General features: G+C 41.4%; 1 protein-coding gene across 1 annotated transcript; it reads left to right on the forward strand.

Annotated features, from left to right (window-relative positions):
- Nucleotides 1-2674: 2674 nt before the first annotated feature.
- LOC118771403 (desmocollin-2-like) lies at nucleotides 2675-16782 on the forward strand. The gene is made up of 16 exons (XM_036519386.1): nucleotides 2675-2950; nucleotides 5724-5814; nucleotides 6247-6446; nucleotides 7022-7138; nucleotides 7343-7498; nucleotides 8013-8157; nucleotides 8937-9091; nucleotides 9422-9556; nucleotides 10695-10880; nucleotides 11408-11655; nucleotides 12177-12319; nucleotides 13492-13710; nucleotides 14219-14440; nucleotides 14822-14934; nucleotides 15145-15432; nucleotides 16119-16782. Exons 1-16 carry the CDS (start codon nucleotides 2909-2911, stop codon nucleotides 16311-16313), a joined length of 2655 nt encoding a protein of 884 aa, XP_036375279.1. The 5' UTR covers nucleotides 2675-2908; the 3' UTR covers nucleotides 16314-16782.
- Nucleotides 16783-17057: the final 275 nt, after the last annotated feature.

A 17057-nucleotide genomic window follows, 5' to 3' on the forward strand; every position in this document is an offset into this window, starting at 1 on the left:
GCCCTGGTAAGAACGTCTGCTAAATGACAATAATGATAGCAATAATAATGGCCGGTCATTATGCTGACAGCCACATGCTTCTGGGGAAGGGTGGGGAAGGGTGGGGAGGGTGGAGAAGGGTAAGAAATTTTAAAAAATCTTTTTTGATTAGGCTGTTATTCTGTCAGGCTATCCTATCCCGAGTAAGCTATGTCCTGAGCCTGAACCATAAATGTGTAATTCATGACGTAACGGGCCCAAACAAATGGGGTAACCATCGCCAGACTGAGAAATGAGTATCCTAGTTTCCCCCGTAAGCAGGCTAGTTCCGACACATTTCTGTATGACATAACGACCTAATATACACCCATGTAATATTACACACAGGGAGGGAGGTCCCTTTATATACTGTGGTTATTTCATAACAGTACAAAAACACATGCTAATTATTTCATGTTTTTTTCAAGCTTTTTTTTTTTTTTAATTACAGTATAAAGAAGAAATCAACAGTCATCACCAATACTTTCCAACTGGGCACCGTGCCTGTAGATATAGAGATATCAGTCAGAGACAACTCTGTTTTCAAGACACACCCATTTTACTGTAAAATTTAAACAGGGGTGGCGAATGTGCATGAGACGTGACTTGATTTCTTTTCACGGGAAACATAACCCAGCAAGGCAACATATGATTATGAATCACAGAAAACTGTGTCTTATATGGTTATGAGAGATGCAACAACATTCTCAAGGACCACTCAGTTCCATCATACTGTACACCCTCAGATACACGTTGCAATTCAAATTCAACAGCCTGTTCGTCAAAGGCTGTTGTGTCATCTGTTGTTATTTTTATTATTATTATTATTATTATTATTATCATCTGTTCAAAATGATCTACAACGAAAAACGTGTCAGCCCTTTCAAACTCCCTCAAAACAACTAGCGTCACTGGTGAGAAAGGAGTCGCGGTCGTTTCCGCGTTGCAGTCAGTGAGATTGCTGCGGGCCTGCTCGGCCACTCCCTGTGGCAGGACTATAACAAATTCCCTCAGAGACCGCCTCCCTTTACACTTATTCCTAACTGTCCGAATTTTTCTCCACGGCTTTTGTTTCCTTTCAAGTCATGAAATTGTGTGCATGTTTACGCGCAACAGTTCACAGCAGGCGCTGCACAGATGCTTTAATATTTATAATAAATGGACAAGTGAGTCCTCTCACGTTCATTCCTGGGCGTTGTCCGCCAGGCCTGCTGCTGTGAACCTGTCAGCCAGCTGAGCTGTAAATATCGTGGTGCTCTACCCTTATCAGCGTTTGAAAGCGACGGGACTGAGATCATGCTCTCTCCCGGGTTAATCCTCCCCATACCACACACATTCCTCAAATGTGAACGAGAGGTCAAGCGTGAGGAGCGCCTAGATCTGATCTGTGAAAAGTTACAAGTAGTTTATCTCGCAATGGTCTTTTAATAGGCCTACATATTACTACGTAGAGTTTGTGAAATAATTTCCACATTTCTGGGAGGAAAAAAAAAACGCGCAAAAATATTTTTTACATTCATGACGGGAAATTATGGCGGAGGAGCCAAGCATAAAACCGTTCAAGCCCATCCAACTAAATTCACTCTATGAATTTTAATCATTTATACTAGAAGCATTTGTTAATATTTAGTAAATCCATTTAAAACGACAATAAAATATCATTAAATTGCAAACATCTTGTTTTTAAACCGCACACCACTGTTTGCCAGATAGGCTATGGGAAAATTGCAAAATGTATATGGTGCAACAATGGCCAAACATTTTGTGACCGGAGAGATGCAAAGTTGTTACAACGAATTGGAAGAGAAAAGAACCCATTTTGCCTTTCAGGGCTGTCGTTCCTATGAAGTTTATTGTAAACTTTCGTTCCCAGGAAGGCCAATTCTTAGTCACCGCCTGAGTCATATGTGATGGGGAGATGTAGATGATAGCGCCCTTGTGTTATTTCATTATCTCTCCGGTTAAAACGATACTCGAGCGCTTGTTGAATGTGGCAGGGGTGGCCGGAATACAGCAGATTGAGCTAGATAAATGAATATAATACTCAGAATATAAGGGACTTCATATGTAAATATATCTCAGTTTTAAACGGCTTCATTACTTGTATGATATGATATGAATACGTTTCACCCTTACGTTTGTCGTTGTAGTCATAGGAAACAAATTCTTACAGAACACATTCAAACAGAGTGTACAAGTGTAAGACATTTAAACAGGTATGAATGTTTGGGTTACAACTTCACGTTGCCGAAACACTGTAACTAACAACTAACTAAAACTACAAACTACGATGATAGGCTACTCTTGAGTAGAGTGCACCAGGTCTCCAAATTTGTGCATAGGACGGAACCCAACTGCCCTTTCACCTCTCAAGTTACCTCGAGTTGACCATTCCACAAGGGGCCTTATGTTTAGAAAAATGCTTCCCTCCGTTATGTACAATGGTGACAATCGACACGCAGTGTCTTGACTTAGAGGATAAGAGGGAAATGTGTAACTCCTATCGAGTAACGCTTATCACAAATAATGATAAATTATAATGGAAACAACCGCTTAACACCGAGACTCCGAACTATCCGCGACTCAAGCACTGAAACTTTAAAAACATGCCGGAGGGCGGAGTCAAACGCTGCGGGGAGAGGAACATTTCGGGTGAGTCACGTTCAGCCTAGACAGGTAGCCACCTGTTTCCGCAGGGCAAGCCCCGACCGCAACAGTGAAATAATAGCTGCTGTCATATACTGGATGTATAAAGCTTTTGCTATCGCCAAAACGAAAACCGCCGCCCTTTCCCACCGCGCCCGAACTTCTTACAACTTTTACCTGTTGATCATCGCTCATCTTTCACAAAAAGGCAGCCATTCATTCTCCGTCGGACACATATTTCAAAATGGCCAACTGGTTACACTTCGGTGTCTTCGCTTTTTTAATGGTGAGTAATTTTATGTATCACGATGGCTTTATTGATACATTGCGGCGAAATGCGGATACTCCAAAGATCCAGTTTTGAGGAATTGTCGTAGCTAGTCATTTATTTGGCGAATAACAGAAATATCAACATATTCACTTCTGATTATAACTGCTATAACCATAGAAATGAGTTTAATATTGTCTTTCATTAGCTGTTTGAATACATTTTTGACATTAGTTCTGGGGTTCCGATATCATTGTTTCTTTATATTCCAACGGATTTGATTTGAAGTGTATGTGCACTGGAATGTTACCCAAAGAACAGATTTCCCATGTTTATTATGAGTCGACCACGGCGCAGGCATATTACTCTTTTGAAGCGGAATCGTCTACAGCATGTAGATAGGTTTGCCGTTGTTTTTGTTCATATTCACTAACTGATATGGTCAGTTTTTTTTTAATGAAATTATAAACAAGGTATCATACGTGAAGGGCGCCACAGAGGCTACTTACATGTAGCCAGATTAAATAGGAGTCATGTTTCTGTAGGGGTTATGGGAGTTCTCAAATTGACGCCAGACGTGATGCATTTTCACTTTACAGTGTACAACAGCGGTGAAATTAACATTAAAGGGATTACACTGTGTGTATTTAGTGAAATTCAGGTTGCAGAATTATAGGGCCTCAAAACTGTTCTTCGGACGTTTTCAAAGAGTTTGAGTTGCGTAGGATGCTGGTCCATCTTTCGCAGGACCACAGACCTTTTCCAAATGCAGTATATCTTTATGTACTGAAATATAAATTAAACGTATGTGTACTCTGATATTTATAATATTATGAGTCAGGAATACAACATCAATTATTAGTATAGCGACGTGAATCTATGAATAAACTGTAAAACGTGACAAAGAATATTGCAAGTGAAATTTTACAAGAGTTGCAATAACGCTTCCCGTCCAGATAATGAAACAATGAATGTTAAATTCATATATTATTGGAAAAAAATAATATTCTTCATTTAGCCATTAACCAAACTTGATAATCTTGGGAACTCGTCTATTTTTACGCGCTATGCATGGTGTAATGGTTTACGGGCGTAGAAATGTGGATGTGATCCACACATTACATTACATTACATTATTGGCGTTTAGCAGATGCCCTTATACTATGCAAATAGCATAGGTGGCAATTTTTTGTAACCTGGGTTTAGTACCTGGTCCAAGGGTACAGCAGCACTGCCCCCACAGGGAATTTACCCAGCAACGTTTCAGTTACGAGCCCTGCTTCTTACCACTACGCTACACTGCTGCCCCTCTCTGCTTGATTTGTTTGCGTACACCAAGGGCGCAAAACAGTGGAAAAAAAGTACCACTGATCATAGCAGGCCTGAAATGCCACAACTCCTGCATGGTTCAGTTGCGCAGGCCGCTGGGATGCTTAGAGAAGAGATGTGCAATCGGCGATCATGCCCAAGGTTGCAGTTGGACCACCTCATCACCGGGGCCTCGCCACTCACGCGCAATATCAGTTTACCCAGCTGATGCAGCTGAGCGTTCCGGGACGTCATCATGGCTGCATCAGACCTCCTGCAGCACAACTGCCGCTCCACTGATTAAGTAATCAGAGACTACAATATACACGTTGGTTTTGTCATGATTGACAAGCAACAAGTTTTGTGTGGGCAGAAAGGCATCGCAACGAAGACTGTAGGAGTTAAACATATTTCAATAGTAAATCAACACAATGTTGTGTTCCGTGACAAGTGGTAGTACAACATGTTCCATCCGTATTACGCGACGAGAACAGATCAGATCGGCTCAGAGGCGACGGTTACGGCCGCGCAAGGCATGCATTTGTGAGACGTTTCATAAACGGAACAACATAAGCGTGATGCGTTGGCTACGTTATTTTACATTTATGTCAGTTGCGCAGTGGGAATAGAATTTCCTAAAGAAAAGGCAGCTAATGTAAGGCTGATACCTAAACCTGTACAAGCATTGCTCAAAACATGTGGAGGGCACAGAAGATACTGGACCTGATCATTTTAAAAAATGGATCCCCCTGGTACCATTTTCCTTTGAATTGATTACGGCTTTCAGTATGAATGTTTCCTAAGCCACCCTTTATCACGTGTAGTCCATTTTCTACCTAAGAACTCAATCGGTTTCTCTTTTGCTTTTGTTATTTTCAGCATTTTATGTTTCGGTACATAGAGTAGACACATATAAATATATATGATGTGTAACATTTCTTATGTCAATTTATGTTCATTTGTAAAATATTTCAATGTTATGATGTAGTTCTCACTCACCTCCACATTTATTTCTGGACTGAAGCATCAAGAAATGATGTACAAAAATTGCTTTTACTTTGTGATATTAGCTAAAAGCTGTTCGTCAGAGGTGCAGACAGAGAACATTGCAGTCAGATTTAACTTTGGGTCTTGAAGTGATACCATATATAACTGAACAGATATCTCTATGTCCCCACATGGCGGGAGATGCAGCATGACTGTTACAGTTTAATAACATGAGTTGCATTCCCTGTTAATTATCTTATTAGTTGTAATTACTGCTTTAGTTATTTCCTCGAATACTGACATGTCTCACATCTGTGGAAACTGCATGTTATTTGTATAACAAAGTAAGAAAAAAAATGGATTGTATATAAACATTACCACATTAAGAAAAAAATCAGTTAAAATCTTTCAGCTAGCAACCATAAAGACAGGTTTAGTGGGTCTGTTTGCCATCGGTGAAATATCTCAGATGACATTGTTTTCCCTCTCTGTGCAGGTGGCTTTGAGATCTGCCGAGTCTTGTCTTCCTTCCTCCATACAGGCGTCAGTACCCCAGGATGTAGTGGCTGGATATGTCATTTCACGAGGTAGCTCCGATAGATTTTTAGATAGTTTTTGCACACTCATACATGTTCTCACTGGGAGCTGAGCGTGCGATACATTATATTATATTATTGACATTCAGTACACACTCCTATCCAGAGTGAGTTACATAAGTTACAATTTTGACATGTTATCCATTTATTCAGCTGGATATTTACTGAGGCAATTCTGGGTTAAGTACCTTGCCCAAGGAAACAGTAACAGTGCCCCATTGGGGAATCAAACCAGCAACCAAGCAAGATGCTGTACAACGTGGTGGCCCTCAGCAAGGGCCATTCGGTTTTTTTCACCTGAATGTAGATATTTTTACATGACACATACGGATCAGTGCAGTAGCGTGACAGGATTGTGGGGTTGCGGTACAGAGAAATCGCCTCCGTCGTGGCCCCTGAGCGTCTTTTTCACTGCTCTTCCAGTTAACCTGGATCGCTGCGGGAGCACGGGGTTGGTGCTGACCTCGAGCGACACAGGCTTCGCCCTGCAGAGAGACGGGAGCATCGTGACACACCGGTTCCTCAGGGTACCGCCACAGGGAAGGACTTTCTCTGTGTGGATCCAGGATCAAAATGGCCACAGCAGAAAGATGGACGTCAGCCTGTCTCAGAGAGCTCATCAGGTAACTCTGCTGCGATGAACAGTAATCGATTGTGTTTATTACTTTACTGTGTTGTTATCATTTAGCAGACACTCTTATCCAGAGCAGCTTCCATAGGCTACAGTTTTATCCATTTACACAGCTGGGTTTTTTAGTGAGGCAGTTTGGGGTTAAGTACCTTGCCCAAGGGTACAGCAGCAGTGCCCCAGAGTGGAATTGAACCAGCAAGCGTGTGTGCAGAGTTCTGCTCCTTACCACTATGCCACACTGCTGCCTGTTTTTGTAGTGTCCTTCCTTCCTTTTGACCATCTCCAGGTGCTTTATAGTCCCAAAGCTTGCGTGCTGAACCCTGTTGGGTGGGTGTGGTGGGAAAGCGTCACATTTGTGCTCAAACTGTGATTATGTTTGAACGTGAGCCAACTAGGGAAAAAGACAACTCACAGACTGCCTTCATCTACCACTGCTGCTCAAATGACTGCCTTCTTTGTCTAACTTGTGCAGGGTTTCAGTTTAATTTTTTTAAATAATCCTGTTATCTGTTTGATTGTATCTGTTATCTACGTTGATTCTTTTTATGTTGATGCTGTTGTTTTCAGGTCCGCTCAAAGGAGCCAAGCAATGGAGTTCTCAGGCGTTCCAAAAGACGCTGGAGTTTTTTGCCTTTCCACATAATCGAAAATGATTCTCCACCATTTCCGAAAAACATTGAGCGGGTAACTAACTTGAAAAAAATGGCGTTGACCTCACCTTCTTGCTTCTGCGAGCTAGAGATCAGTAAAAAGTCGTTACTCCATTCAATCATAAAAGTTAAAACTTTATGTTGCAAGTTTAAACAAAATGTTGTTCCAGTTTACATCACCACATTTTGTCATTTCATATTTGTTATTATATTTTATATTTGTCCTTCTTTCAACCAGATTGGATCAGATTCCTCCGTGAATTACACTGTGTATTACAAAATCGAGGGACCAGGCGTGACTGAGCCCCCCGTAGGTGTCTTCTCCGTGGACAGGGACACAGGAATGCTCAAAGTCAACCAACCCGTGGATAGGGAGCAATACCCACAATTCAAGGTAAGTGCTTAACGCATCACTGCAAAAGAATCCTTCTCACACAAGTATTTTTTTTTCCACAAGCTTGACTTGAAAATAAGCATATATGATTTATTTTGCTCACCGTAAGAATTATTTATGTGGCTCCAGGTTCACCGCAACAAAAGATTTTTTGTGTTATTGTTCACAATAACACAATTGTTGTGAAACCCCCCCCATCATGTCCATTAGTGAACAGTGCTATGACAAAACAGTGACCTCTGTTTATGGCATCGTCACGTCACACCTGTCTACATATATATTATATGCATTTAGCAGACACTCTTATCCAGAGCGACTTACATAGGTTGCATTTATACAGCTGGATATTTACTGAGGCAATTCTGGGTGAAGTACCTTGCCCAGGGGCACAGCAGCAGTGCTCCAGCAGGGAATCGAACCGTCCTTCTCCTTACCACTATGCTCTCACTGCTGCCCCAAAAAGTTGTCGAAAAAAACAACTTCTCTGACTCTGGGCATGTTTGTGTCTCTGTAGTTCTGTGCAAGGGTGATAGACAGGCGTACTAGCAAGGACACTGACCTGCCGCTCGACATCACGGTGGACGTCGACGACGTGAACGACAACGCTCCCACCTTCTCTGGGCCTCTGGAGTTCTACGTGCTGGAGCAGTGCTCGCCAGGTGGGAATAACGGGCGATCCTGTGTATGAACCATCCTGTGGAGTGCGGATCTTCTGCTGTTACAGCTGTGTACATTACCACGTTCTAGCTGAAGTCCATTTCAATATATACAAGAGGATCTAATATCAGTCCATGATAACAAACGACAGTTTGAGGCATTTACATTGTATTACATTACATTATATTCATTTAGCAGACACTCTTGTCCAGAGAAACTTCTAGCACAGTAAAATGTAGTATGTAAGTGTATCCATTGAATGAGCAACAGTGTCAGACCAGGCTAACAACACTCACAGACCAGTGAGTGTGAGCATAACACCATTCAAGCCCTACCCTAAGTTAACTTGTGCAACCTGACTATACAAGGGAAGCCACTTATACCGTATACTGCGTATACTACAATACTACCATTTGTCTCAAATTGTATGATTTGTCTCTGGATGTTAGTTTTGAAGAGCTTTTTTATCCAGAAGATGGAAGATTCTTACAATAACTGACCCAGAAGAGTTGCATTAATGCCATACTAATTACATTGTAAAGGCAACTGTTGTACGGTATATGTATAGTGAGGACATTAATGACATTATAGACATAGCCAATCTTGGCCTTTACTGTATGTGATACTCCAATGAGAGCATTCATTATCTGCCTCACTGGTAAGTCACTTTGGATAAAAGTGTCTGCCAAGTAAATAAATGTAATGTAAATGGGATACAGTGTATTGAAATAACGTCAGCATGTCACTTAATTCTCATTCACTCATGAATCCGATGCCACAGGGACGGTGGTGGGGCAAGTAAACGCAACAGACAGAGATGACCCCGACACAGCTCACGCGCAGATCAGTTACAGCCTCCTCTCTGGGAGCGACCTGTTCTTAATCAACCCCACGACAGGAGTCATCACCACTAAATCGGGCGTCCTGGACAGAGAGGTCTGTGTGCTGTCCTCCATTTTATATCTCGTAAATGAAGGGGGTCGATTTTCATTTTTGAATAGAGCATTCCTTGTATGCTCCTAAGCATTCATTGATCTTGCTTAGAATTTCAATAAAGGACAGGTTATGATATATAGCGTTCTGATGCAAATGAGAAAATTTCTGTCTGTGTGTTATTACTGTCAGTTTAGAAGTCACAATCATGTAGATATTTCAGGCTGTAGTTCCTTATGTCCAGTTGTGACAAAAAGACTGTCCCTCGCCATGCGTGGACACTGATCAGCATTACAAATCCAAAAGATGTCTGTTCTGTATTCTGCATTGCAGGTGAAGGACAAACATTTTGTTACCGTGGTAATAAGAGACATGAAAGGCGCTGTGAACGGCCTGTCCAACACAGCAACAGCTACGATTTTACTGAAAGACATCAACGACAACCCTCCCACTTTTAAAGAGAAAACTGTGAGTGACTGTGGGTTCTTCCACAGAAAACGCCAATTTCCTAACAGCAGACGCTGGTTGTTGTGCTGATGAATATTTATGAGGTAGCGTTCTGGGATTGTATGACATATTTTTAGAATGCAAAGTGACACTGAGGAGCTTTGATATCAGATGGGCATATTTCATGTAATCTAATTTGAACCATTGCTGACAAAGTTTTTACTCATATACAGTTTCGACTTCCAACATGACAGCCATCTCAAGTGTGATGTAACTGTGAGAGGGACCCTTGGAAACTTGAATGCATTAATAATGAACACACTGATGATATATTTATTTCTAATATAGTATTGTCCACAGCAACATAGAAGGCCAGTGTTTTTTTTTTTATTACCTCTGTCAGACATTTTTCCGAGAAAAATAATTTTGATATGATAGTATAAGGTACTTTATAGAAGAAAACCAGATATTCAAACAAATACGGGGAAATCTAAATAAAATCCATATTGTAATTTGTTAAAAAGAAGCTGGTCTTTCATAGAACAATCTTCACTAGAATCCTCTTTCAGAACTGCTATAAATATGAGTATATTCAAGTCAACAGCACCAGGGAAAGTGGTATATAAGCCTGAAATCAGTTATAGTCACATATAGTAACATTTGCAAACTGAAAAAATAGCAATAATAATATGAAATGAGAACACAATGTTTTTTTGTGAGAAATGAAACATTCACAAATGCTTATAAAACATTATGGTGCTCCCTCTGAAAACAGTGTTTTCTGTTATTTGTAGGAAATAACACTGACATTGAAGTCAACAAGTTGTGTGTTTGGTTATAGGTGTGCACTTAGTCGAAAGCTGGAAAGTTGCCACATATTGAAAAGGTCATATATTGAGATGCAATTTGTATATCTATGTGAGAAATTTGTTTGTTTAGTTAATGAGTAACTGGTAATATTTTTGTGCCTAGTGAAAATAGGCATTGTGTAAAAGGTGCCGTTTGTCTGTGTTTGCAGAATTTGTTAATGTTTGATAAAGGAAGTCTTACATATGTGCACAGTTCAGTATACATGTAAAGAGAACACTTGGTTGTTATACGTTTCAAAGATGAAGCACATTCTGCGATTCATATCAGTGTCATTTTGTTTCTATTGCAGTACAACGTGAAGATCGAGGAGAATAAAGGTGACACGTTGCTTCTGCGGATCCCACTCGACGATAAGGACCTGCAGAAGACTCCCAACTGGAAGACCTTATGCAAGATCACAAAGGGCAATGAGACTGGGAATTTTAAAATTGAAACAGACCCTAAAACTAATGAATGTCTCCTATACGTTACAACGGTAAGGGTGTAATGGGTACTGGTGTAAAATATGCAGACAGGGATGCAATGAAAAAACTTGACATCATATCTCATTAGCTAGACAAATAGCTTGGTAGTAAAGTTGGAAATCGATGTTGTCCGTTTAGTCAGTTACTAGATACTAGATTCTGTAGGTACTGTAGAAATTGACTGATGTGGCTTGCTAGATAGCTTGCACCAAGCAAGACAGATAAAAAGAAGAGTTGGATAACTAGTTTGGATTAAAGCATTGATTAAGATTACACACAGACGTTCAAGGAAGTCTAAACTATTGATCAGTTGTACATATTTACATTTGCATGAATGCAAGTAAAATTTCACAGGAGATTTTCATTTAAAATCTGTTAGTGTCCTCTTCCTCTAAAACATATTAAATGAATTTATCCTCCTTCATGTTAAATAAATCTATCCTCTGTTATAATGTAATAAATAAATCACCTTCCGTTTAAGACACAGTAAATAAATGTATCCTCCATTAAAATATTGTATCCTTGGTGGTTCCTCCAGCCTTTGGATTATGAGAAGAATAAGAACCTGAAGCTGGAGGTGGTGGCTGAGAATGAGGCGCCACTCTCCGGCACCACAGCCCCTTGGGCCTCCATCCCCGTGGACGTCACCGTGATCGACGTGGACGAGGGCCCGGAGTTCAGACCGCCGAACCTGGAGCTCTGGGTTGAGGAGAACAAGCCCAACGGGACTGTCATTGGGACCTACACGGCGACGGACCCAGAAACCAAAAGCAGCGCGGGCATGAAGTGAGACCCGTCACCAAAACCGAATGATTCTTCCTAGCTTGCCACAAAGGAAGAGCTACTTTTCGGTGGCGAACATGAAAATAGATACTGTGTGGCATTCCTTACTGTTAGGAAGACGTTGAATGATAGCTTTTACCATCATTAGGTCCAATAATCGGCCTGCCATTTATTCAAACAGCAGTATGTTTTTTGTAATTACTGTGAGCATTACATTACATTTACATTATTGTCATTATTCAGTGACTGAAATAGGTTATAGCTTTTTACATGTTATACATTTATACCCATATAGTTCCTTGTTTCATACATACATCATACATACAGCTTCTCAAAGATAATGTAGTAGGCGTTTTGAGAGTACTTGAGGTACTATAGAGCATTTGGAGCAACAAATTATTTTTTTCACTCTGTACTCAGAATTATGAATTCATTAGCCAGTGAAATGGAGTGAACTTGTTTGTGACAAATAATGTTGTATGCTGTTATATATTGTATAAAAGCATATTTCGCTAATCTTTCAGGTACTCTAAGATCACAGATCCTGCCTCGTGGATCGATGTGGTTGAAAACACTGGGGAACTCAAAATCGCAAACAACGTGGACAGAGAGTCCGCCTTCGTGAAGAACGGCACATACAACATCACTGTGAAAGCCGTTGACTCAAGTATGTTGTTGTGTGTTTGTTTTATGTGCTGTGACAGAACCATGAGCAACTACTCCTGCTGCTGCTCAAACTACTACCACTAGTACTAACAATTGTACTGTATCTAATGATACTACATCGATCACTACTGTCACCACAGCTAGTCATCATATTTGTATTATTAATACTGTTACTACTGATAACAAATCTGATAACTGATACTGATAACAAATCTACAAATCCTAACTAACTTACTTCTCCAAATTATTCAAGGTAAAACGTAAGTGGCAAAGCACGCTTCTGCCTGATAATGTCAGCAAAAAGCCATCCAGTGTGTGGTGTTTAAGTGCTAGAGTTCTCTCCGTTCCCTTTATCCTTTCTCTGTCCCGAACGTGACTTCCTGCTCTTCACAGCAAGGAGTGTGCGCCTCTGCAGGTTACTCTCACTTACGTCTTACACTGTGCCACTTACCACTACACCACGTATCTCACAGTTACAGAGCAGAATGACCCCCCCACCGCTCCACCCTCCAGCTTGAGAAATAACATAAAATGACAAACCCTGCATTGTGTAAGGGCGTAGGGAGGGGTTAGGGTGTGACTTCTTTTTGCTTTAAAAAAAAAAAAAAAGGAGCCGCAGGTGATCTGCCACCTGCGACACTGTCTCTTTGTGACTAGCACCAGTGTATTATGACGGATTTCCTGCTTGTAACCCTGTAAGGTTTCCCACAGGTTTCTTCTTAGAAGAAAGCTTTGTAGGTGCGGACCGTTGTATGGCTGTTCAGCACTATAAAATCTCTATAAAATCCTCTGTAATGTGAGAGCGTGATAGAGGCCTGCATTGCTCCATGTCACCGCATGATGTTGAGTTATATAATACAAAACTGTATAATTTCCCTCTCTTTTGTTATATTTGTTGCCTGTTTATGAAATATCAGTCATCGTTTTGCCTTCTCACTGTTCTTTCCTGAGGAAAAAATAAAATCCCAAATCTAAAGGCTGTATATTCAAATGCAGTTATGTTTTCATGCTGTGACATATTTGATACATTTCATGCAATACCTTTATTTTGCCTTTATCTCTAATATTTTGAGTGTGGGGTTTTGCCCCTGTTGCATGTCTGTAAACGGTTATTGGTGATTGTTGATAAGGACTTTTAAAAGAACGCCCTTGTTTTGTTTTGCTTTTTTTTAGGCACGAAATCGGGTACAGGGACTGTCATTATTCACGTGATGGACATCAATGATAACATCCCGACCGCCCCGGAAAAGCTGGTACTGTGTGAAAAAAGTGGAGAGCTGGGGTCTGTTGTGGTGAGCGCAGAGGACAGAGACCAGCGGCCCTTTTCAGAGCCGTTCACCTTTGACCTCGTGGACAGCCAGGATAAGAAATGGACACTGACAAGAATTAATGGTACGGTGCTATTCGTATGTCAGGAGTTTTACTGCAGTCGTAACAACAGTCATAAACTGATGTATTTATCACATTTTTGTCTTTCCTGCCAAATCTCATACCTCAAACTGATTGTGTTTACCAAATATTCTTTATGGGAAAATAATAATGCAATCTGTTTTCCCAAGGCTTTAAAATCAGTTCTCAAGAAGTCATTTACATTTTAGAAGGATAACCACACCCTGGACTTTAATTGAAGTCATGAGGTAGTCATTCACTTAAGGAGAAAGCATCAAAACACCGCAAATGCCAAAACAAATACATATAAACCATAAGTTAATGAGGAACTTATGTATTTTAGGTGATGCTATTTGAAGTTATTCTCACAAAAACATTATTCCTGGTAGTTAAGGACCACTCCCTCAAAGTGCTTCCATGTTCCAGCTACGGCTCACAAAATAAACGTAAAAGTTTTGCCGCACTGAACGTCGATCCCGCACGGCGGTTTGATAACACGCTTGCGTTTTAGGCACCGCGGCCATGCTCCAGCAGACCAGAGAGCTTGCGAAAGGCCTGTACAGCGTTCCCCTGCTGATCACAGACCAGCAGGGCGCCGGGGAGAAGCAGACGGTCACAGTCAGGATCTGCCGTTGCCAGAACGGGGCCTGCCCCGCCCACCAGAGCTCCAGCGCCCTGGGCGTGTGGGGGATCCTGGCCATGCTACTCGCCTTTGCCCTACTTCTATTGCTATGTGAGTTTTTGTTAGCCCGGTTAGCGACACTGTTGCTGATTCGGCTTGTTCTATTGTGCTGAAGTTGCTCTGGATAAGAGCGTCTGCTAAATGAATGCAATGTAATGTTATATTTCCTCTCGGAAGGAGGTGGGGATGCTGGTGTTAGCGGTGGGAGTGAGTGTGGGGTGAAAGGTCATGCCACCAGCTCGGCTGTCTTAGCCCAGGACTGAATTAATGTTATTTGATAATATTATTTGAAGTTAAGAAGCAGTTAAGAAGAGATGCCCTGCCTCATAATTGTGCACTTCTGTGAGGAGATGCTGAGAGAATTATTCAAGCAGTCACCACGTCCAGTAACTGTGATACTGTTTTTTTTTTCCTTCTTTTAATCCGGTGAAGGTATATTTTGCGCAATTGTCTGTGTGAAAAAGAGAAACATCTTTGAAATTGATGGTGGCGACACTAGCGGTATTATAATGAAATCCAACCTGGAGGCACCTGGCGATGAAGTGGTAAGATCCACCTCCTTTTATTATTTTCATTCAAACAAATTACAATCATCATGAGGGTGCATTTCCCTTACAAAGCCCTCCAATGTGAACCAATTATTGTATGAACCAATAGTTAAGTCAGTCACAACAGTGCCTATGCATTTCTCTCATAACTACTTATTTTTAATTTTTCACTGTCTGTGTGTGTGTGTGTGTGTTTCATCCTCCTAGACTGCGCCCATCCTCACGGTCCCCCCACCTGACATGGGCCAAACGGTGAAGGGCTCCCTTATCGACGACAGCCATATTGGAGTTACCAACATCGGCACTCTTGGAGGCATGCCAATTACCACACAAAATGGCTTCCAGCAGATCTCTCAGGGGATGAGCCAAACCCAGAACGGCTATGGCACTGGGGCTTACGGGGCTGGCAGCCATGTTGTCGACGGGCACCTCCTTACACTGAAGGAAGCGTCTACTCTGAACACCTGGAACACTAACGCCTTGTTTCTAGATCAGGTAAAACTGCTGGGGGAAAAGTACTGAAAACCCAAAGCACAGTAGGTTTTTTAGGTTTGCTGTGTGAGCAAAGTCAATGATATTTCTTAAACACCATGGATCACCATATCTCGTGATGCTGTGCGAATCACGAATTCGTTGCTACTGCTGCTAAACCTTCAACGGCCATGGTGGCTAAAACAAACATAGACACAATGCAGAATGATAGATGTAGTGTTATAAATCGATATAGTGCACAGTGCTGTGCTTTAATGTAATGTGGTCACGTTGAATATTGCCTTGTGGGAGTTTTAAGAAAATATCTTTGTATCTTTTTACTGCCATTTTTAAGAATATGCACACGCACACTCACATGCACATGCACACGCACGCACACACACATTCTTTTAAGTAACAGAATAGTCAGTGGAGTTATGAGTGTTGGAGATCATTATCATCTTCTGCATCCTCTGCACATGAGGTCAGTGTGGCAAACAATCCTCTGCCATAAACATTACATAAATATGTCTGCTAATGTCAGCACTCTAGGCTCTATGAGCTATGCAGTCATTCAGTCATAAAGTAACTGCCCATGGCATTAATGTTCATGTGCAGGATAGGCATTTTCCCTCTCTTCATGCACGTGAATAAATTTAAATGTAAATTCACACAGCAAAGTAACCTGGCCCTCTTCCTGTGTGTTACAGAAGCTGCGGTACTTTTTGACGGAGGAGGAGGGGCGCTACGCGGACGACATCCTCCACTCGTACGGGTTCGAGGGCGAGGGTTCGCCCGCCGGGTCGGTGGGGTGCTGCAGCGAACAGGGCGACGAGGACGGGCTGGAGTTCCTGAACTCCCTCGGGCCGAAGTTCAGACCGCTGGCCGAGATATGCAGGAAATGAAGTCCGCTCACGGGCTAGCTGAGAGATTAGCTTTTGATATCCAGGTGGGGGAGTGGAAAAACCTCACTTGAAGTCAATTGGTCAGATTGCTGTTTACTGTGGTGTTGTTGGGGGAGGGTGGTGGTGCTGGTGCACTAGTTACCATCTGCACTAGAAAGAGCATTTTTGGCAGGTATTTTTTTTAGTTTGAGCACAAGTTACAGTGTATGTGTGTGTGTGTGTGTGTGTGTGTGTGTGTGTGTGTGTGTGTGTGTGTGTGTGTGTGTGTGTGTATGCGTGCGCTTGAATGGGTGAATGCAATTTCAGCGGCTGTTTCTAATTTATGGTGAATGGATACTAATTTTCTTATCAACACCAAAGAACAATGTAAAGATTTTTGGATTTTTATCGTCTTCCACTGGAAAATTGAAATGAGACTATATGTACAAGGACAAACAAGATTTAAACTTAAAAAAAAAAAAAAAAAAAACTCATGGTCATATGAAATGACTTCAAAACATGACTTGTCATGTAGCTTTCTGTCTTTCAAACTGTATAGTATTCGCTGCAGTTAAAGGGTGCTAAACACAGCAGAAGCACCCTGTTTTAAGGAGTCTACATGTAGTAGAAACATCCTTACTCAAAGCAATCTTGCCCATAGTATATTGAATGTATTTTTGTATGAATATGTGCACTAGTAATGCTGGTTTTGTAATATTTTTAAGGTGCATTTTGTACAAAATCTGTTGTTATGAATAACTTGGT

This window comes from Megalops cyprinoides, chromosome 24 (assembly GCF_013368585.1).
Source record: "Megalops cyprinoides isolate fMegCyp1 chromosome 24, fMegCyp1.pri, whole genome shotgun sequence".
Taxonomy (NCBI): Eukaryota; Metazoa; Chordata; class Actinopteri; order Elopiformes; family Megalopidae; genus Megalops; species Megalops cyprinoides.